At 36.2% G+C, this 23,691-nt stretch overlaps 2 protein-coding genes across 2 annotated transcripts; one reads left to right on the top strand and one right to left on the bottom strand.

Moving 5' to 3' along the window:
* On the top strand, positions 1-3,454 carry LOC135587224 (glycine-rich RNA-binding protein RZ1A-like). Its single transcript, XM_065078368.1, has 4 exons — positions 1-92; positions 1,484-1,609; positions 2,560-3,110; positions 3,298-3,454. The coding sequence occupies exons 2-3, from the start codon at positions 1,499-1,501 to the stop codon at positions 3,088-3,090; spliced, it is 642 nt and encodes a 213-aa protein (XP_064934440.1). The 5' UTR covers positions 1-92; positions 1,484-1,498; the 3' UTR covers positions 3,091-3,110; positions 3,298-3,454.
* A 2,814-nt stretch (positions 3,455-6,268) lies between these two features.
* Positions 6,269-22,819, bottom strand: LOC135586853 (PH, RCC1 and FYVE domains-containing protein 1-like). Its single transcript, XM_065078369.1, has 9 exons — positions 22,392-22,819; positions 20,432-20,518; positions 15,208-15,297; positions 15,004-15,090; positions 14,790-14,909; positions 10,314-12,395; positions 10,093-10,239; positions 6,808-7,346; positions 6,269-6,634 (listed from the first exon to the last, which is right to left on the bottom strand). Exons 1-9 carry the CDS (start codon positions 22,437-22,439, stop codon positions 6,517-6,519), a joined length of 3,318 nt encoding a protein of 1,105 aa, XP_064934441.1. The 5' UTR covers positions 22,440-22,819; the 3' UTR covers positions 6,269-6,516.
* Positions 22,820-23,691: the final 872 nt, after the last annotated feature.

Below are 23,691 nucleotides of genomic sequence, written 5' to 3' on the forward strand. Positions count from 1 at the left end.
GTATCAAAAGGGCGTCTTTGGAAGATAGGAGAGGCCGACTTCTCGCGCTCGTCTTTTAGGGTTTCTTCTCCGCCTCTGCGATCATCCGCCCGGTAACACATCGCATGTCTCAACCGATCAAGTAGTTCAATCCCGTTTCCGTCCCCTTTATTCTCCCTTTCGTCTCGTGTGTCGGCAATTGCCCCCTTCATGATCTTCTTGATTTTCGAGATGGGAGGTCTTTCCTCCCTTCTTTTGAGGTTTTTCTCCGATCATATGCCAATTATTTGACCTGGAAGTAGGTTAGGGGTTTTAGATCTGAAGGCTAGCTGGTGCGCTAGGGTTTTAGTGACCATATACCTAATTCTTTCGAATATTTTGATCCGCGGTGTAATGTGATTAGGTGTTTCTTTGTGGATGTGGGCGTGTGGATTCCGAGTAAAGGGCTAGCCTGATCCTTGGTCTCTGTGAAATATGAGTCTGTTCTTGTTTCTGCAGTAAAGATTATCTGCGTAGTGGAAAGAACGGTCGGTGCCTTTATTTCTTACTTATTTGGATGTTAATTGATTATTAGGTTGATGATTAATATCAGAGAACCTTACTTCTTTGCGTTGTTTAGGTTTGCTTTATGGAGTAAAGATTCTGATATCATAAAAGTAGGGTATGTAGATTAATCGTATGGATTGAGGTGATCAACCATGTGGAGTTGTTGGGTGACAAGCTAGTTAGGTAATTCTGATTGGTTTGAAAACCATTTGATGTCATAAGGATTGGTCAAATTAGATCATGGCCTTGTTTTCTGTCCTGTCTGCCATATGAGAACTATCAAATTTATAACCTTTGATCATGTTCTCTCTTGCTACCTTCACCTTTAAGCCAAATACTTTCTATGATCATGTATCATGTTTAATTCACTAACAAAATATAGAAGTTAGTAATTAGATATTCCGTATCCTCGTTTACTAGACGATTACCGACTAAAGAAAAGTGACTGATCCTTTACTTTTTGCCTGACCAAATTGCAACACTTAAAGAGAACCGGACTGGAATATCTCTGTCTCAATTAGTAACATAAACTTTTGTATACTTGACATTTATACTGTCTGAATTGTAAAATTGTCTGGTTTACTTGTTGAGGCAGTATTTTTGTAGGTAATATATGAGCATTTTCCAAAGTATTTTTGGTGCTAGATTTGAAATAACTCTTAAGACAATGCTTCTTTTTGTGGGGCCTCCTCAAAACTCTCCACAAGTTTCACTTTTCATCTATGATTGTAATCTTGGAGGCAAAATCATGTAAATATAAGTTTTAGCATGGTGTGTAATACACTTCTTGACATTATTTATGGAGGGACTTGCTCTATGATTACTTGTGTCACATTACGATTGGATCATGAGCTGGATTCATTTTCTTATTGTCTTACCAGTTTGTTGAATCAAAATGTTTCCTCGTTCCTGTGGATGCTCTATGGTTTTTATTCATGATGTTTGTCCTTTTGGGCAGTGTTATTTATTGAAAATGTCAGAACCAGAGGAATACAGCTGCTTTATTGGCAGTTTGTCATGGACAACAACTGATGGAGGTTTAAAGGAGGCATTTCAGAAATTTGGCCATCTTACCAAGGCAAAGGTGACATGCTGCAGAATCCTTCACTTTCTCTTCCTGGATCATGCAAAATCTGTTTGTTTTTCTTACATTCACCACATCACATTTTCTTTGGTGATTGTTTGCTTACTTAAATTTTCAGTAGCAATCATATTAATGTGGTAATTGTTTTTTGTTTCTATAAATGGACAGTAATTGTTCTGCTGGAAAATGGCCATACAATATTTGTTTGTCCTCTGTGGTTCATATGCCATATCTAATATTTTGTCTTTATGTACTATTTTATAACTATAAAGTAGTTTCCCTTATGTTAATGCATGATACTTTGAGATGAAGATTCAACTAATTATGTTATTTATATTTAGCTAGATACACCAATGGTCTGATACTGCTATTGATCAATGATGAGTGCCAAAGTCTATCATTTGAGAGTGCATGATGTTACCTCCATAATCAACATCAAACTGTCTTTCCTAGGATTAAAAACAATAAGACTTCTGTTCTAATTCCTAGGAAGCAGCAAAAAATTAATTTTTAGGTGTCTTCACTACAGGTTTTTTTTCAGATTCTCTAATGTTCTTTTTTTTTTTGCTGGAACATGGTTTGCCTTGTGTTAATATTAGCATGATAGTTTGTGGCAGAAGTTCAACTATTTATGTTACGTCTAGCTAGATACACCAATAAGCCAATGTTATCTTTATAGTCATTTCCTACACTATATTTTCTTGGATTAATCATTTGAGACTTGATCTAATTGTTAAGAAGCAGCAGAGGAATCCACTCCATGCATCCTCCTTTTAGTTTGGAGTTTAAAAATCCCGAAGTTTTCCATTACAATGATCTCCAATTAAGATGAGCCAAAAGCTTGATAGCTAGGATTGGCCTTTTTACTGCTTTATACAAACTCATGTTTAGCTTTTATATCTGTAGGATCCACTAGGCTATCTATTCATATGTGCACTCTTGTTAGCCAGGTTATTCTTGACAAGTTTTCTGGTCGCTCTCGTGGATTTGGCTTTGTCACTTTTGATGACAAGGAAGCTATGGAAGACGCTATTGAAGCCATGAATGGAATGGATCTGGATGGACAATCGATTACCGTGGAAAGAGCTCAACCCCATGGTCCTGGTCGCAGGGATCGTGATTCAGGTCGTGACTTTGATCGAGATCGTGCTCGTGAGCGTGGCTGGGGTCGGGATTCTGGTGGTAGCAGACGAGGTTCAGATGGTGGTGACTGTTTTAAGTGTGGGAAGCCTGGTCATTTTGCAAGAGAATGCCCTTCTGGTGATGGTGCAAGAGGAGATAGGTATAGTGGCAGAGATGACAGGTATGGGGGTGGTCGTGGCAGTAATAACCGATATGGACCTGACCGGAATGGGGACCGCTTCTCTGCACGAAACAGAGATGGAGGAAGCCATGGGGGCACAGGAGGTGATCGATATAATCGTGATCGGTCTGGTCCATATGATCGGCCTAGTGGAGGTGGCGGCGGCTACAGAACTTGATCTTATTGCTTCTGTTACAGGTATGAATATGATACACCATTTCTTTGTTTTCTAGAAGCATTTGCAAAATAACATTATTTGCTTTTATGTCATTATTCATCCATGGAGGTAGTTTTGTATTGTTACAAGTGTTTGATGAGGCCATGTGCCTTGCTACTGGCTTTTGTTAATTTTCTTACTGTTCTTTTATTTTTTTGGATATGCCAGGATGGTGTTGTCTAGCCACTTCAGGGCATGGACTGGTTCAGATGTTAATGTTGCTTTGATACGGTGCATGTTCTTGCTGGAAAGCTACTGCTTCTTGATACTTAGATGTTTATGCATTTGCTCGTTGGATTCTATGGTTTGGTAAGATCTTTTATCATGATCTTGGATTTTTGGAATGTTGTTGATCTGGATGCTGTCAGAGGACCTGGTGAAATGATAGTCTCATGTGTTCAGATCTCTGTGATTTCGGCAGGATTAAAAAAAGTCTGAGGTGTCAATTGGAAAATGATGGTTCTCACTTAAGAAAAGCCTGAAATAATATAAGGTAACCAGTGGTTTTGGCCCTGATGGTCTCGTTCGGTTTGCACTGACCAATATGTTTTCCTCGGGAAGGAAATCGGGTAAATTTCAATGTTTCTGCCATTGAAACTATCGAGTTATTTTGGCAACCTGAATTCTCATAACTTTGTTAAAACTTTTGGCAGGTTCAATTTGGCCTCATGGTCATTCTCGATGCATTTTGGGTTACCTAGTATCTTACATTGTTCGGATAATCTTATCCAATAGTGTGTCCTGATTCCTGGATTGCCCGTCAGAGAGAGGCTTAAGTGACCGAGTTGCCCCATAGAATGTGATTTGGTTCTTTTTGGGTCTATTTTCTCTCTTTTTGACCATTTGGTACAAAGATTTCACTTCTTGAAGGCTATGAATTTACTGGGGCTTACAGAATTTGCCCTTTCAAAAGACATATGCAGGCCCTGATACATCTTGTGTGGCTCGTGTTCTTTTTTGACCCAAGATCCGGAAGATTTCTGTTTAACATAGACTTCAGCTAGGCTACACTGTGATTATGGTTTCGACCTTATATTGCTTCTGTTTATATTCCAAATCTGAGAAGGTGCATTGCGGGAACTGGATGTGTTCTGTGCAACGTGAAATTGGATGCTTCATCCAGTTTAGGATTTTGATTTGGTTCTTAGGCATTTTGATTTTTCAATTGTAGCATGCTTGATATATGGTCAATTGACAGCTGATATATCTGTTGCTACTGGTGATTATATATATATATATCTGATGTATGCATGTATGTATGTATGTATGTATGTATGTATTATTCATCTTTCTAGTTTACATGTCTGTTTGGGAGATATTTTTAAATTCTGGGCATGCTTCTAGAGTGTTTTGAAACTTATTTCCAAGGAACATTTTGTGGAAATGATGTTGAAATTAGGCTTATGAGTGAGCACTAATTTCTCCATGAGATGCCACTTTACGTGGCGCGTGTTAGAACTGTTTCATCCCCTTTATTTATGTTGCAATACATGCTTGCTGAAATCCTTCATCATATGCTATGGTTTCATCTCCCACAGGATAACAAGTTGTTCTTTGTCATTATCGTCTTTCAAACAATTCTCGCCTTCATCCCTAATCTAGAAATATCTGAAGACTACTACTCTTTTTTATTAGCGTTGAATGTCATAGTTTATCATGCGTCCTAAATCAAGGTTTGAGTGATTGTGATGTGCCTTTGATGGTGAATTAATCATTTAAGGGACACTTTTTTTCTTTTAACTTTCACCTGTTCGCAGGTAATGTTTTTTTTATTAAAGAAAATTGGGTGTTTTTCTTGTTAATTAAAGAGAGAAACGTGGTGCAAATTGTTACTAGTTTAGGATTTCAAGATGTGTTGATGTTATGATCAAAATAGACAAGTTTGTGCAAACTGAAGTTATAGATGTTTTGGACTTCATCTAGTGGGAAGGCATGGTTAGGGTGAAGCGAGTGGCAAGAATATCGTGTGATGTTGGTGTACTGAAAATAGAATATGCATCTTGGATAATAAAAAAAAAAAAGACAATTAGTACTATCCAAAACCAGAAGGAGAGTCTGAGGTTGGAATTCTGGGGTTAAGAAGGTAAAATATGAAATGTTTTGATGTTAAAGATATTAAAAGTAAGATATGATGCTTGAACGTCTATATCTTATTACTGTTATTATTATCATTATTATTTTATAAAGGGTAAGTGGCAGTGATGGGAAAAAGATTAGGTAAGGATAGCTGAGCGGAGAATAACGGGAGATTATCCAACTAGGTTGGGGAAAAGATTAGGATAGCGGACCGAACAAGTTGACAATGACAGAAAGCATCATTGGTCGAACTAAGCAAGGAATGTGTTACGCCACCAACTCTTATATTACGTCTTATATTTGGACTTTATAACTAACACGAATTTTATATTTAAAAATTTATTTAATTTTATTTATCCTGGTATCATCGGTTGTATCGAAAAAAAAACATAACATGTGATGAAATTTATTTTTTGTTTTTAGCGTATGAGATGTTTAAATTATTTTTTTATTGATAAGTTATTGAAAATAAAAAAATATTAAAATTATCTTTTTATCTATCATTTTTTTTGTCAATCCAAAATATTTTTCATCAATATAATTGACGATATTATTTTTAAAATTATAAAATTTGAATATAATTTTTTTAAATACAGAGATCATCGTAGAAATAGGATCGAAGAACAATAACACATAATTAGCCCACCAACTAATTTGAATACTGGTCAGTAACATTCCTCGTTACTTGTTTGAATGTGTTCTTCCTTGATCGAGAAAACATAACTTAGTTGCAACCATGTAGGAAGTTCGCAGTTGACATAAAGGCGACACAGCGGCTACTCAGTACCCGTGACTGCCTCAATAACATGCCACGTGTACATCCTCAATATATACTTGGATGGACTACTGGGCATCTGAGGTTGCATGAACACAAGGAGAGAGCAGCTACATCAAAATTTCATAAGACACTTAGCAATGGCAATAGAATCACACTTACTTCCTAAACAAGAAGAGAGAGAGAGGAGAGAGAGAGAGAGAAGCCTCGAGGGCTCCAACCGCCAGCATGAAAACAAAGTGCACACCCCTCGCTCGAACATCTGATGATTTTTATTTACACGAGTACAAAAAAAAGGTACGGGCAGATAATGATTCTATTCAAAATAAAATAACATCGTACAAAAGGAGCATAATTCTTTACAAAAAACGAAAAAAAAGAAGACTTAACAGCTGAGTATCTGCAATGTTTTAACTTAAAAGAAGAAAATAACCTTGGTTTCCTGCTCCATTAGCCTTTTTATTTTGTTGATCTGCTTCTGGCTACTAAGCTATGCAAACAGGAGCTTTTGTTCTTGTTCTAATCTGCATGCAAAATCAAGTTAGCATGGCTGACGAGGTCCTGTCTGGCACACGAAAATTATATTTCTCGTACACCCTCTCACGATTTTCCGACCACCAAGCTTCTGCTTGTTGCTCACCGAACCTTCTCCGACTACAAAAGAATTCCCATAATTAGAAATCAGCTCTCAAGAGATGGTCAATTCAATATCCCTACCTGTCAGGAGTACAAACAGTAACCTAAACTCTACGGTGAGATGAAGATACAGAAAAATAAAGCGTCGACATGAAATGTATCAGAACAAGTGGCAAATAGCTCTGCATTACCTGAAGCGCACCCTCTTCAAGTCTCTTGTTCCATCTCGAAGGGTCACCAGGGTTATGTAAACACCAGGTTCAAATTGTTCTATCCATTCTGCTTCAACATCATTACTCAATTCGCTGGGGCTCCTAACCGCTGAAACAGCATCATCATGACTTTGAGGAGATGCAATAGTCCTGCTATCGATATCCTTGAGTCTAGTGCTAGATGCCCACATTTCTCCTTGGCCTGCATTTTGTGGGTTCAAATTCTGTTCCATCTTGGCGTTTACAATCTTCGGGGTTGGAGGTGCGCTTGTCTCATTAGGTCGATAAATCTCTCTGACCGAAGTGTTGTCACCTGAATTTTCATTTATCTGACCCAAGTAGCCAGTTCTGGAAGGAGCCATGTTAGCAATATTGCCAGCATCATTTATAAACAAGTGTTCTCCACTTGAACCGATGTGCTGAATAGCATGTGATTCGACACCATTTGGCAGGTGCATTGGTATTGTTGTGTTGGTACCATAAGTTCCATGAGGAAGTCGTTCTGCCATTTCTTTCAGCTACAAAGGAAACCAAGAGAGAATAGGTGATCAAATTAAAAGCTGAAAAATAATAGGATAGTTTGAGCTTTATTTTAACGAAACAAATATCCTCACAGTTTCAAATGATAGCGTAAAAAGAAAATGTCAGCATGATCTAATTTGTAAGTTCTATTTGGTATCATTATGCCATGTAGAAGCCAGGCATGCAGCTTTATAATATAAACGAGATTATCTGGCATAATCTCATGTGTGTTGGAATCGCATAGGCATGCATAACTATTCCTCTCGAGAACAATATTGTATGCAAGCCACTCACAACAAGTGAGCTAGATTAGAACATGATACTGTACTATAAATTTCATTATGCCATGTATAAGCCAGGCATGCAGCTTCATAAGATAAATTTCACTAGTGTTATCTGGCATAATCTCATGTGTCTTGGAATCGCATAGGCACGCGTAGATATATTCCTCTTGAGAACAATATTGTATCCAAGCCACTCACAAGTGAGCTAGATTAGAACATGATACTGTACCATAAATCTATAAGGGAGTATAAGAAGACTTCACTGATGACTCTAGATAAAGCAAAATCCAGAATGTCTTGGATCACTGATTCAATGAAGAAAGAGCATACATTTACTTGGCTAAATTTACAATTCTCTTAGTTCATAACACATTATTTGGTGTAATCTTTTATTTTGTTAATACTTAAGAACAATACAAGTCCTTTCCTGAGAAAAAGGATACAACACAGAAATACTCTACAATAAAAGTACCTTCCAGAGAAAAGTGTATGATAAGGCTCTCTGACTAAGAATATTATTAATCTTTATCTCATCCAAAATGATCCATTCGATGAATCACATTTTTTTTTTCCTCTACTTAAATATATTCAGAAGAAAAAGATCGGAATCTATCTTGAAGAATTTAGTTCAAGTTGAAAAATACAGGAACTGAACAACACTTGGTTCTGGTTGTGGTTTTCTTTTGTGAGAAAAAAATCTGAACCAGATGAAATAGAATATTATATGTGAACAAATTGAAACATGGCATACTTTGTCCTGAAAAATGACGTGTAATATGGTCAATCGTGTTTAATGTCTAAAAATGTATAATATTTTATTTTACTATGAGGAGGTGAGTTCGTTAGGATTAGTGGTGCAAGGAGAGGTATTTTACTATGTCTAAAAAAGTATATTGAATCTCTCTCTCTCTCTCTCTCTCTCTCTCTCTCTCTCTCTGTTACCATTAACCCCCAAGCCGCTTACGATGTGGGGCATGCCATTGCCGCTTGCTCATTGTCTGCCACCATGGCCCTCTACCTATTCTCATCATCTTCTTCTCTTTCTCTTCTCCTCCTCTCTTACTTCTTGGTACCATGGCACATAATGTCATACCATGTGTCGGTATGCCAATACACACGTGAGACTTTAAACCCTAGTCTTGCATAGCACTACAGTAGGAAAGGATCCATGCAAACAATACCAAATAGTTGGGTATTATGCCTTGTTGTCATTGTAATACAATATAATCCATACAAATATCATCTGAAGTAACAACGCATGTTTAGGAGTTATGACAATTGGAATTTGATTAAAGAAAGCAGCGACTCCAATAGTCTTTGTCTAGTTTTTGTTTTTTGTTTTTTACTATCAAGTTGATTTGGTTTTGTCAAGTTCTACAGATTATATATGTTTTATTTGTTTTTGAAACCAAACCAAACTGAATTCTATGCGTCCGAATTTGCTGGTGCATGCAAACAATTGCTGCTCTAGGGTGGATGGTAATTTTAGGCAGTAAAGCACATCCCACATGACTCATTTCTTGTTGGTACTTTGTACCGGTGGACCTAGATCAACGTGTTGCGTCAAGTGAAGTTGGTCCACAGCAAGGTTCGTCATACCGCAACATACCATTCAGTATGAGCGGTATATTTCTACAATGCAGCTTGTACTGAGCACTGGGAGTGGTGTCAATGGTTTCACTCTAGATCCATCTCTTGGGGAATTCAAACTGACCCATCCAAATATTAAGGTTTTCTGAATCTAATTTAATTGCTGATATATCAGAAGAAACTTTTATTTCTGTCATACCGCAACATACCGTTCAGTATGGACGGTACATTGATATGTCCCATCATACTGTATGTTGGTATGTCAGTATGACTCAATACGTATTGTACCGACAACCGGTTAGTACACTGGTACGGACCGATAAAGTTAACCATGGTCCGCAGGATGGGTTTTGTTAAAACCAACATTTTAGACTGTATGACTGGTAGACCAAGCAGTATACTGAACCATACTGCTTTGTATTGTTGCATGTTAAAACCAACGGATGTTTCAATTCTGATTCTTGATCAGTATGAATGTATCAGTCCTACTGGTGGTTAAAACCTTGGTCATAACCAGTTTTATTACTTTAGAAATAAATGAGCCAACAAATACCAAATGAGTAATCTTTCCTTCTGTAGAAGTTAGGTAGGTAGAAATTTTAAATGAGGCTTCTTAGAAGGTGAATCATACATCACAGTTATCAGCTCAAGGGGCTCATAGGGGTTCCTCGATTATCATAATCCTTATGGAGCATCTAATTAAAGAAAGGCATATTGGGTTCAACTGGAATGACCTTGCAGTTTAAACTGTTTAACCATAAATTAGCATAGCCTTGCTGCTGCATTTTGCAGATAGCTACTCTTGTTGAGGATTTTAAACATAAAGAACCAAGTTAGCTAATGAAGGAAATTTCAATGGAAAGTTCACCTGTGCAGTTAGTGATTTTATAACTTCTTTGGCAGCTTTGGATTTTGTTGATTCCTCAGCAGCAACTGTCATGGCTTCTTTTGCTTTCTTTTCAGCCTTCTGCAACTCAAAGTCTTGGCGTTCACATCGTTGTCGTAGACTATCAACCTAGTTAGCATGCATCAAAATATGTAAGCAATTGGCAGGTAAATGATGCTCTAAATTATAAGGGAATGATATACCTCAGAACGTAATTTTAGAAGTTCTTGGTTAAGAAGATCATTTGTTTTCTTCAAACTATCAGAAATGTTTTTGGTAAAAGAAAGACCAGACGTTGTGGGAGTAGGTGTTGTGGAGCGTGGAGGACTCGATTTTCTTGAAAAAGGTGAAACAGCTCTGGAGCGATTTGCAGAGTTAGCTCCTGTTGTTTGGACAGGTTTAGAAACTGCTTGAAGCATATCAATTCCACCAGGGAAAGCAAGACTCTTCAGCGGTGAAACTGAAGAACCTTTAGGATTTTGAGTCATATACATAAAATTGGTATTCTTCCCATTCTTGGCAGTCTTTATATCCAAACTCTTGATCAACTCCAAATTTCTGGATAGAGAAGCCTTGGGTAAGGTATCCACTTTATCAAACTTGTCTTTGCTTTCAGTGGAAATCCAGGGTTTAGCATTTTTCTTGTTATTAACTCCACCAGGCTCCAATCCACTATTCAGTTTCACATAACATGAATCACATACACGATAAGGTTTTCCAGGATTAGGAGATAGTGCTGCTCTCAAGGCCTTTCTTGAACTGCATTGATGACAGTGTACAAGCCCACAGTTGTAGCAATTGTGCTTCTTTCTAGTGAATCCAAATGCCTGTCTACATGCTGAGCACTGGGATTGCTCTGCACCAGATATCCACTTATGCTGGCATATGGCAGCTGTGAAGTTCGACCCACAAGATATTTGTTTGACTGGTCTATCTTTTAAAGCTTCAACAAGTGTAGGTGTTTTACGATCTTCAAAGTCGCCGTGGCCCAATCTTCCATTGGCTCCTTTTCCCCATGTATAAACTTCTCCTCTGGTTGTCAAAACTGCAATGTGATATGAACCACAAGCAACCTCTCCCACAGGTTCGCCAGCAAGTTTGTCTTCGACCATGCATGGAAGCTTTCCATCAGAGCAGGGATTACCAAGTTGACCATATACATTACTTCCCATGGTAAAAACCTGTCCTGAAGTGGTCAACCCAATTGTGAGGCTATGGCCACAAGCCAACCTGTGAAAATTGTAATCAATCAATGAAGGAACGCAGGTAGGTTTAAGTCGTGCTACCTTATCACCATGGCCAAGGCGATACTTGTCCCCATCACCCCAAGTGAATAGTTTTCCAGATGAAGCACTAGACTGTGTCACCATAACCTCAACAACAGCAGCAGTGTGCCAAACCCCACATGAAACAGCAATTGTCTTCAAACCCGCCAATGATTCCACTTCCCTTGGGTATAATACAGTTTCTCTGTTTCCATGCCCTAATACACCAAATGTTCCATCACCAAATGTAAATAACTGCCCAGCTGTAGTGACTATAGCTGTGTGCCAAACACCACAAGAAACGTAAGAAACCTGAAGCCCTTCTAAAGGTCCTGAAACTCTTTTAGGCATCCAATGACTCACATTTGTCCCATGACCAAGAAGCCCTGCATTATGTGCGCCATCTCCCCAAGTATAGAGTTCACCGGTTGCAGTGACAGCACAGGTATGGAACTCCCCACAAGCAACATAATCAACATTGAAGGTAGACAGAGATTCAAGTAAACGAGGGTGAATAATATCCATGCCAACTCCATGACCAAGTCGTCCTCCAGATTCTTCACCCCATGTGAATAATTCTCCCTGTCTGGTAACAAGAGCCGCATGTCTAACACCGCAAGCTACATGATGCACATCCAAAACTACATTAGATTCTATTGGCTTGGGTAGGAGGATGTCAGACCTTGCACTGGAGGGACTGCTATTTTTATCAGCACTAATCCTGGTGGAAGTATCACAAATGACTTCACCCCACACATAAACATCACCAGCAGCATCAAAGTCATCCTGTGCAGAACCATGACTAGATGTGCTAGGGACACTAGAAATACTGACCCTAAAACCATCTGAAGAAACTCCTTTGACATGCATATTTGTCGCATCTGATATATCTGAGGTAACAGAGTACTCAAAAGAGAGATTTTTTGGTATGCTACTTGACGTTAGCCTGCTCTCGGAGGAATCTAAAGTGGAGCCAATAGACTGGTCACTTATACTGTTTGATGCAGATCCTCGACTATCCTGAAATCAATTTCCATGTAACAAAAGTATGAGGAACATAATGCAAATAAAATATACAGAAGAAATACAATAAAAGAGATGAAAGAAACTGCAGTACAGACCAAATCAAGCAAACCATAGGACGGTCTTTTGAAGCATCAACAATATACTAAAATTTTTAGCAAGAATGGAGCATAGGAAAAAAATCCAGTCTGCCGCAATATTTTAAAGCATTGGAATCATTTGCGTGATGGCTGTTGTTTCTCAGAGAGACAAACTAACTTGCAAATCGATGAACACATAATGCCACCAAAAAAAATTCCAAATATGACAGACAAGTATCTGCAGGAGAAAAAATTCCAGGTATAAAGCACATGATGCAACCAACAAAAATGGAGAAATGTTGATTGAATAGGTCATGTCAAACTGCTCCCATAATGATATTTTTTTCAACCCACTAATTCAAGCATGAGTATAACATTATCTAAATAAAATAATGGATCTAAAAGCCCAGGTCCAAGCAGCTACCACATTAACATTCTTATGAAACTAAAGTTCTTCCAAAGGCAGAAGCAAATTCCTCGACTGTTAAATGTGGCCTGTGAATGACTCTAAACCAGTTTTGTGTTTTCCGTTTGCAATTTTCAAGTTAGAATCCTTCTATAATGGGAACTTAAGAAGAAAATAACACACTAAAATGTATACATTCTGAATATATCAACTCTAATACCAACATTACTTCTCCGAAGGGCAGAATAACATTACTCATGTACGAAGTGAAAGAGGTTAATATATAATAAGAGTGTTTCTCTCTATATACAAGTACATTGGTGTGCCAGATCTAAGATGTTACCCACAAGGTAATGACATGAAGTTCACATACATTCGCATGATACATGGGATTCAAATGCATAATTTGGTGGAAGTATTATTATCGTGTCAATCAAGGTTTGTAATTTCGTACTGTGTGTGTGTGTGTGTGTGTGTATAAGTTAAAAAATAAAAAAAGGGGCGACGTCGCGTCGTTTCTTCTTCCCGAGTGGGGTGAAGAAAACCTCGAAGCCTCGACAACGTCACCGAGGTTTCTTCTCCCCACACCAATGCTTCTTCTCCCCGCGCAAATTAGGAGAAGTAGCCGACGACGGCAAGGCCTCGTCGCCTCAGACGAGGAGGAGGCAACATCTCATCTGCGGTGTCCGACGAGGGCAGGAGGCGATGGATCGGGATCGTCGAGGGAGAGCGGAACCAGATCTCCAGGGTCTCCTTTTTCTTCTCCCTCTTCTTCCTTCTCCCTCGGTTAATACCGCCCGATAGCGAGCGACAACGGTCGAAATCGATCGTCACCGACCAATTTCGAGTGATAACGGGGAGGAAACAACCCCAATCGACGGTACCACCCAGTAGTGGGCGGTCCGCATACTGATCTATTGGCGGACCGGTACATACCGCCCGGTATAGGCGGTATCATTCGAAATTAGAAACCCTGATGTCAATGTCAACACATCACATGATTTTCTATTTACAATATGTTTATATTAAGAATCACACCGCAGGTAATTGCTGCGAAGAATAACAATGGTTGTCGTAAATCTTTAATCATACAAACTTGTAGAATTAGGGTACACTATTTACTGGTTACGCAATCTCAAGGAGGGAATCAAACTTTAATTGTACCTATCGGTGGTGATAGATATTTATCAGTTTGACCAATTTGACCAAGGTATAGGCTGTTGTACCAAGGTATAGGCTGGTACCAGTCAGTTATGTATACCACTCACCATAATGGCAAAGCCTTGATCTCAAGTATAAGAAAAACATTAACTGGCTGGTTTTTGAAAATTATTCTTACTTTCAAGCGGTTGAACGGATTATAAACTATGCATACAGGAAATTGCCAAAAATCACCAGCATTAATTAATGTAAAACATGAGGTGTCAAGTTTAAGAAAATATATCTTGACAGTTTCTAGTCTATATATAATCCATGGTCTTGTTCCAATTTGCATAAAGTTGACTTATGACTCAAAATATAAGCCAGATAAGTGAAAATTCTTGACCTATTTTTACAGATATGTTAAACCATTTCAATTCCAGATTGAGTAAAACGATAAAATACGGGGAATCTGAGTGAAACAGAAAGCCAATTAAAGTTTAGCAGAACAAAGAAAAGAACTGACTGCTACAAAACCTAACCTCATGCAATGGATGCTTCAGAGGAGCAGCAACCTCAGTTTATAACATTAAGCACCTCAAACAAGTAAATTATGATTACCTATGTCAAGTAATCATGGCATATTCCTATTACATTGAGACATTTCAATTTAAACAAAACATGGTTACCAAAATATATTTGCTCAAGGCTATTCATGATGGAAGACAAGGAAAAAATATTTTGATGGTTTCGGTAAACATGTACATCAGTATTAAGTCCTCCATTGTTCCATCCATCTATTTTGGAGCGTCCATATTGCCCGGTGGAAATCAATGCTTTGAGGCCTGAAAACCAAACCTCTGCCTCAACTTTATCCTTGCATATCTTGTTAAAAGTAAAGAGGGTCAAATTGTCAGGAAAAATAAGAACAAAGAACATACGACGAAACAAACGCTAGGAATGAATTTGATATACTAACCAGATCGAGAGACCTTTTTCCATCATTGTAGATAAGTGAAAAGGACAAGTAGTCCCTATCAGGGCGTAGATATCGTTGAAAAACAGGCTGAAGAAAGACAACTAGTCAGATAAATATAAACATTTTATCAAATTGCAAATAAGAAGCAGAATTCAGGTTGTAGAAACCAATAATATGATGTTAAAAAACATTGCGTGATCTCACAGTTCTTTGCCCTGGTACAATTCTCAAAACAGAAGCTAACTTCAGAGTTCTTTCTCCACCACCAGAAAACCAAATCAAAGTTGATTCATCCTGCATTAAAATCCAAAAAATCATTAGCAATTAGGTGCTCAACTGTTCGTTCATAATAAATCATTTAATTTCCCAGCACATATCTTTAGCATGAAGTTCAAATAACAAGATCTTAGAAACACACCAAAAAAAGAAAAGGATTCTACCATCAAGGGATGACAAAAATGAGTCACAGCCATTCTATGAAGTCTGCTATAATGGACACCCATTCATAGTTAGTCTAATATGGGCATATGTGTCGCATCTCAGATTTATAAAAATATAATAAATTAGTATTTTATTATTCATAATTTACAGAAGATACTCATTTTTCTTTTAATCCTTGAATTCAAATTCCTATCTTTACAATAGCAAACATTTTATTAACTAGAGAAATGATCACATCTTCTTGGTGGGGCCATAAGTGACGAAAAAGTCTATTCCACCCAAGCCTCAGATCTATTATAAAGTAGTAGATTACTCTAAAAATAAATAAAAGATAAAAACATATCAGCAAGCACATATACTAATAGGAACATCTGAAAAATCATTAAAATAATCTTCAATATTCGTGAAATATATACCAATATCAATAATTTAATATGAAATGATAATATATCAATTCATTATAAAACTTATGCATAAAAAAAACAATGATAATTTTTATGTAATAAATAAAATCATACATCAACCACATGCAACATATACATAATAGTTAGATAACAAAGACGTACATCACATTTGATTGTGCACTCTCCCAATAGCGGATGAAGAGACATACTCCACAGGATGAATTCCTCCCAATGGCGGATGAAGAAAACTCATATCGCAATCCCAACAACGGATGGAGTGGTATCTCTCACCCGCTCAAGTGGGGATGCATTCCTCTCAACAGTGAATGAAGGAACTATCTAACCATCATGCTTGACGACCCGCTAATCCCCGAAGGGAATCGTCCTACCTGCCCTCGGTAGGGATACATAAACAACCATGATAATTCATTTATATTCATCCATTCATTCACATATGCATCCAAGAAATAGTATAATAAGATATTATGAGAGACCATGCTTGATGTATGATCTGATAGACTATGTTCATTAGTGGCTCCTCACTATGATGGACCCGTAGCTCTTTTCACAGGTTACACTTTCAATGTGGACCACTAGCATAGTCACACATATACTACATTGTAACAATCATATCAATATCATAAACTTAAGAAAGTAGGAAACCAATAATCATTTCCAAATGACATTTTTAAATAAAACTTTTAAGTTCATCAAATCATAAAAATATTAGATATCAATCTCTTAATAGTCCTCAATTAACTAAAACCCTAATTGGAATAGCCCAATTGCCCAAATCGAATTGACCCACCTGAGTCGTAGATGAGTCACGTGCACCGCACATGCCTATCCCAAGTAATAGGTCGGGTTGAGGTACAACGGGCTAGATAGAGGAGCGATGATATGTCTAGTGTCAATCGCATAGCTGGGCGGGCCTAACTTCACAGACTGGGCTTAGCCTCACTCATAAGTTGGGTTGAGCCTTACCACTAAACTAAGTCATGCTTGGCTCGTGGGTTGGATTATGCCTCGACACATGAGTTAAGGTCGTGTCTAACTATACGGACTAGGTCATACTTCGCCACATAAGTTGGACCATGTGTAGCCACATGGGTTGGGTCGTACCTTACCACATGGGCTAGCTTCTACCTGGCTACATGGGCTAGGTCGTACATAGCCACATGGGCTGAGTCATGCTTGGTCACATAGATTAGATTGTACCTTGTCATATGGGTTGAATCATACTTTACCACATGGGCTCGGTCGTACATGACCACATGATTAACCCGACTCAAGTCAGACTCCAATTAGACTCCTCTTATCAAATTAGATTTTAATCTTTTAAATTATTAAAAAGTAACTAAAATCCATAAATTAAAGAATTTAAATTCATGATCTTAAATTTAAAATTAATTAAATCATAGAAATTCACACATAATTCTTGAAACATAAATATATCTAATTAAATAAATTAAAATGATTATGTTAATCGAAAAAAAATCAATAATTAAATCAATCTTAAAATTCACTAAGCTTAAGAGACCATTATAAGTCAAATAATCATTCTAAAATCACAAATCAATTATCATTATTTATTGATCATAAATTTTCGAAATTGAAACATATTATGCATCATAAAATTATAATAATCCTAATATCAAGATTTCAAAAAATAAATCAAGGTTGACTAAAACAGAATAGAGGATCCTACTTCTCCTTGGCTATCCTTTCCTTGGAATCATCTCCTTGGGAAATTCTTTTCTCAATCCTCTAATTGTCAAGCTCAGTGAGAAATAAGAGAAGAGGAGCCTCTTTTATATAGGAAAAGATGCGATCTCCCTGAAAGATAAGTTAATATTTAATTTTATTTTAAATTTATTTTTATTTTGCTTTCATACACAAAGATAGAAATATAATATTCATTTTTTATTATTCACACACAAAAATGAAATATAAACTATTTACTTCTCAAAAATCACATCACTCGTTAGGAAATAAATCAATTAATAATTTAATTGATTGACAGATTTTCTAACTTGTCCACATGGTTAAGGAAATCAATTTTCATCATTTCCTTAACCATAGTACAAAAACAAGAAAGTTAATAATTTAAATAAAGAAATATATTATTTATAGTAATTAATTTACGTTAAGGGAGAAATTATCGTTAATTACATTTCTTCCTCACTTAACAAAAATTTGGCTCCCAAATTTGATATGAAAAATTATATTAAATTATTAATCAATATAGTTAGCACTAAAAATAATAAATCAAAAGATAAATCTAAATCAACTTGAAAAATATTTAGATTAAATATACCACTCGAAAAGTTTAAGTCAAAAAAAGTGTTTTTTTTTGTACATTTTTCTTTTTTTCATCATAAAATATATGAGAAATTGAAGAAACTCATTCAATAAATTTGGTTTTAGATTACCCATAACAAACATATCAAATTCTATATCCAATAAATCATTAGAATTTTTAAATTTTAAAAATTAATTGATTGTCAACATAACATATAAGTTGAGGTGTAACTCAACAAACAAAAGCAATTGAAAGGATAATAATTTATATATTATATGTGTCAAAGAAATAACATTATATTTAATTCTTATTAGATATCATCATTGCATTAGACAAATAATATCCGATAATTAATTTGACATTAAATCAAAACTCCATTCAAATTAATTATTCGTACAATTAATTTTAAATATCAATACATAATCAAATTTATTCAACTACAAAGGCATATATATTATTAATGTAAAAAAAAATTCTACAAACCATCTTAAGACATGTCAAATCTAATCTCAATTTTAAGAATAATATATGGTAACAAAAGTTATAAAAGTAAATACTTTTCAATTTATATATTTTTAAAAGACCCTACAAAATTTTTGTACTTCAAATTTATCAAAACTTTTACATCTAAGAGAATAATTGATACTTAGTATGATCTTCAGTTAGTAAAACTAGATATATTAACCATAAGTATTCATAACAATATAAGACAAAAATAAAAAAGATAATCAATCATCGACTCTAAAGAAACTACACAATAAGTAACAAATATAATCTTATAATTTTTTTTATTGAATTTATCATATTCATAATTATAGACAAAAATAATATTCCGATACAAAGGGTAACAAAAGTAATATGTCAAACTATAATATAAATTATGTAAAACTTCATTCATCTATAATCTACTTTAAATTTATAACGAAATTATATCAATGAATTTTAGGTCCCAAACATGAATAAGATATGGTCGAACTAAGAAATGCTACAAGACTCATGCAATAAACTTAATTTATTTATTTTTTATAAAATAAAAGTCTAACTATTTCATAGTGAACATAAGCATCGTATAATATGTGCATCTTCATGAATAATTAAGTCAATTGATATTTATTTATTTATTACAAATATATCTAAAAAATACATTCTATAATTAAATTAACAATTCTTTTCTACTTTTCAAAAAATGGATAAGAGTGTTAAAGCAAAATTATATTCAAAATGTAAAATTTTACGAGAGTTTCTAAGACAAAACATTACAACACTTATTGTAATTTAAAGAAAATATACTAAAATTTTGGCCTTTTACTCGATAATCTCAATTTAAGTCATTGAATAAGATTCTCTTTGAGTAACATCTTTAATTAATCATTCTCTTATAAAAAAAATAAATCATATTTGGTATAATAAAATGATCATAATATCTTAAAATCAAGCTTTAGTTGCATTACTGTGTAATCCCCAAAATCTAAATATCAAAAACTAATTGGGTCATCTAATATTCTAGTCCTAGGATCCCATATTCCAACAAGTCTTAAAAAACATTACTCTAATACCATTAAATTGTCGCATCCCATATTTATAAAAAAATAATAAATCAATTATAGAAGACACTCCTTTTTTTTATCATGGAATTCAATTTCCTATCTTTACAATAGCAAATATTTTATTAACTAGAAAAAGGACCATATTTTGGTAAGGCCACAAGTGACGAAAAAGTCTCTTCCATCCAGGCCTCAGATATATTACAGAGTAGTAGATTACTCTAAAAATAAATATAAGATAAAAACATATTAGCAACCACATATGCTGATAGGAATCTTTGAAAAATCATTAAAATAATCTTAAATATTTGTGAAACATGTACAAATATCAATAATTTAATATGAAATGATAATATATCAATTAATTATAAAACTTATGCATAAAAAAAATAATGATAATTCTTATGTAATAAACAAAGTCATACATCAACCACATACAACATATACATAATAGTCACATAACAAAGGCGTACACCATACCCGATGATGCACTCTCCCAACAGCAGATGGAGAAGCAAACTTTACTGGATGGATTCCTCCCAAATATTTTACGAAAGACACACCAAAAGCAAATATCTAATACAGATATCCACCGGTCCAGAATATCAAAAACATAGTGTGACAACATTCTGAACTAATTTCCTCACAAAATCAGATCTTGTTAACATATAATGGATAGAGTATGTAGAGTACATTCTACGGCAGCTTCAAGAGAAGCTGATTGATAGTGAACTTACATTGGATAATCTGAACGGGCAAAACTTTGGCTTCCCTTTTCGACCATATTTAAGCAATTGAGCACCTTTCTTCAGAGCAATCAGTGCCTAAAAAGTGAAAGTGTCAGTATAAGGTACCCAGAAAGAAAAAAACACCCAGCAAGTGAGACAAACTTGCCAACCAGCAAAAGGTGAAAACATAAAATTGTCATAAATTCTAATAAAAAAAAGGTGTATGATTCCATATTTCACTTCAAGCCAATCTTCAAAAAAGAAATGCTGAACCATTCGTAATCAGAGTAAGGGAAACTTTTAAGCAACCATAGATTTTCTATCGGTCACTTTTAGACAAATTTTACTAGCTACAGTAGGTGATAATCTTCTTCTTAACTATGTATAAAAGTTGTTTTCAAGTCTAGTGGCTCAAACTCCATATCATGTATTGTCCATTATGCAAGCATGTTTGACTACAAGTAACTTAATCTAGTTTTGAAGCTGATGTTGACAATCTTATCTATGCTTTTAGCCTTCAACTGCTAATTCTATCTTCCGCACCCTTAGTCCCTTGCTTATCCATTTCTTGGGATGTCAAACTCTTTATTCCATATTGTTGGTATCTTCAATGAACTATAAACTTTGTAGGATTTTTCATGTTTCCGTCATATCTCTAATCAACTATAAATTGGTACTCCATTTATACCTGGTTCCACATTCGTTTTGCTAATTTTGACTTACAAAGAATCCTTGACAATTACTGCAAAACATTTCGTGGAGAAAAGGCAGATGTGAGAAGACACTGTCCGGTCACTTTTCCTTCTCTTCTTTACCCACATGGATCTTCTACCACAACATTAAGTCACTCGTTGTTATTCTATGCCCTCCAGTACACCATCCATATGGCATACTGAAATGAATGTGTGCTGAACAAATTCTTCATTCATAATTGCAAACATGAGTACCAAATAAAATGCGACTAAAGTCATTCAGTTAGCTCCTATTCCTTCCTTTAATGTAACTAATTAAAGGGAAATCCATATGCCTTGGTAACCATGTGGGAGAAAAAACATCTAACTTATATCAGTAATCTTATTATTTTATATTTAACCAATGATCCAACAATAAAGATCTCCAACTACCGTATGAGTTCTACCCAAGCTGTCAGATTCTCCACACACACACACACACACACACACGCACACACACACCCAAAAAGTGAAAATTAATGGACAAGTTTATGAGTGCCAATTATTTTGTACATGACTATTCAGCCCTGAATCAGATGTACCACCTTGTGAGAAATCATTTCTTGTGTTGTGCAAATAAGTAGTGGAAATTTCCTTGAGGTGAAATTAGAGCAGACAATATGTATTCATTAGGCGGTTCTCTGCTCATAGTTTCTCTTACATTTCTGAGTTCCATTATCAACTATACATATTACATTGCCTGCCTAGCCATATCGGTAGCCGATACCAGTTGGAAGGTAGAGTTCCTAACCATAGTGAAATCCATATTGCACCAATAAACCATTACTTGGTACCGTCACACCAAATTCCGTAAACAAGATTACCATCGTTCTCACACCAGAATCACTACAATCACAATAGTTTCTGAACCACTATCTCTGCCAAAAACTAAATGCAATTTCCTCCGAACCCCATCGCTGGCCAAAACTTACAATCATATCCTCTTTGGCAGCGCAAAACTCTTTCACACATCGCAATCCGAATTCTTGGACATTCGGAAGCACTACACGGCCATTGCATCCGTGAACTACCACAGCACTTCTTGGAAGTCTTGAAGCCCTTGAACCAGAACCAAACAGAGACGAAGAGCTACATCCTCCAAGGGTTTACAAGAAATTCCCACGACGCTCAAGGTTTCAAGCAAGCATTGGCAAGAGATATTACGGTCATCCCAAGATTTTAAAGGTCTAAACAGAAACAGGAGAAAAATCAAAGGAGAACGTCAAGAAGTCCGATACCTTGTCGATGTCTCGGTCGGCGTTCGCAGAGCCAAGGAGATCTGCCATTCCATGAGAGAGCCGCGGATCCTCTTCGAGTTCCGGGCGTCATCCATGGCAGATCCTTCCTCGGACTCTCATCGATCTCAGGGCAAGGAGAGAGCGCTCTCTCTCTCTCTCTCTCTCTCTCTCTAAACCCTACAATTATCCTCCTGGATCGGGAGAGATCAAGAACGAGAGAGGGAGAGACAGAGCGTCGACTTCACGGCGGGGGGCCTTAAATAGGAGCGAAGGGGTGGTGCGTGACTGCCTCGCCCGGTGCTCTGAGAAGAGGAAGCCGAAGGGCGGGGCGGTGGCGACACCGCGGCCGGGGTCGAAGAAGGAAGGGTGAAGAGGGAAGGCGGGGGTGATCGGAGGAAGAAATCTAGAGGCGTAGGACCGGAACCATAAAAGTACGAGTCAAAGGAGAAGACATTTGTATTGCCACCCCCGGGAGAAGGGTAAATGTTTGTCCTGCGAGGGTGGTCAGCGTCACCGCGGTGGTCGTAAGCAATCATTGACTGCGCGGGTGAAGAATTAGAAGTGGTTGTTGACCGGAAAGCTCTCCGATTTGTTCAAAGAAAATGAAGAACCAAAATTAATAAATTAATAAATTATTATAAAGTTCCTCTCACTAAATTATAAGTTCGACTATAGTTCATAGTCGATTTTTCCAAGGTAGAGCTCAATGCATCATTCTCTTAAAAAAAGAATGTTGGGAATTCCAATGTAGAACAAAAATATGTTCATATGGCTCTATTAATATAAAGAAAATATATATTACTATTTTAAAACATATTTTATATTTTTTGTATTTTTTATTATGGCAACGGTGAAATGACGAGATTAATACATTCACAAAATTCTTTAGCTTTTAGACACGAAGTGGATGACATCTTTAAAGCTCATATTGTGCGACCATCATCTTCACACTATCATTTAAGTAATGAATACTCAAAGATGGTGGCGGAAGACCGTGGCAATGTTGATAACTCTCAAAAGGTAATCAATCCCTCCGTTCCTTACACCTCAATCGTCTGCTTTTTGTGCGTGGTTCCCACCATCTCTATCTTGGATATGAACTATGACATTAAAATAGGTTCCTACTATCCCTCTATGATCATCTCGAAACATAGAATACGAATCATCTAGTAATGATTCGATTGGAAGTTAGAGTGGATTCAATCACATGGTATTCTCTCCAAGATAAAGTGATCATAGAACCCAAAATAATAGGGCAATTGATGGGAAGAAGAGGGGATTTTGAGGTCATTTCTTTATT

This window comes from Musa acuminata, chromosome BXJ1-8 (genome assembly GCF_036884655.1).
Source record: "Musa acuminata AAA Group cultivar baxijiao chromosome BXJ1-8, Cavendish_Baxijiao_AAA, whole genome shotgun sequence".
In the NCBI taxonomy this organism is placed as follows: domain Eukaryota; kingdom Viridiplantae; phylum Streptophyta; class Magnoliopsida; order Zingiberales; family Musaceae; genus Musa; species Musa acuminata.

Excerpts from the sequence above, each read along its gene's own strand:
- LOC135587224 (XM_065078368.1), top strand. The coding sequence starts at position 1,499 with ATGTCAGAACCAGAGGAATACAGCTGCTTTATTGGCAGTTTGTCATGG. Across the intron at positions 1,610-2,559 it reads GCCATCTTACCAAGGCAAAG|GTTATTCTTGACAAGTTTTC; the intron begins GTGACATGCTGC and ends CTTGTTAGCCAG.
- LOC135586853 (XM_065078369.1), bottom strand. The coding sequence starts at position 22,439 with ATGGCAGATCTCCTTGGCTCTGCGAACGCCGACCGAGACATCGACAAG. Across the intron at positions 15,298-20,431 it reads GCCCGTTCAGATTATCCAAT|GATGAATCAACTTTGATTTG; the intron begins GTAAGTTCACTA and ends ATTTTAATGCAG. Across the intron at positions 14,910-15,003 it reads GAAAAAGGTCTCTCGATCTG|ATATGCAAGGATAAAGTTGA; the intron begins GTTAGTATATCA and ends ACTTTTAACAAG.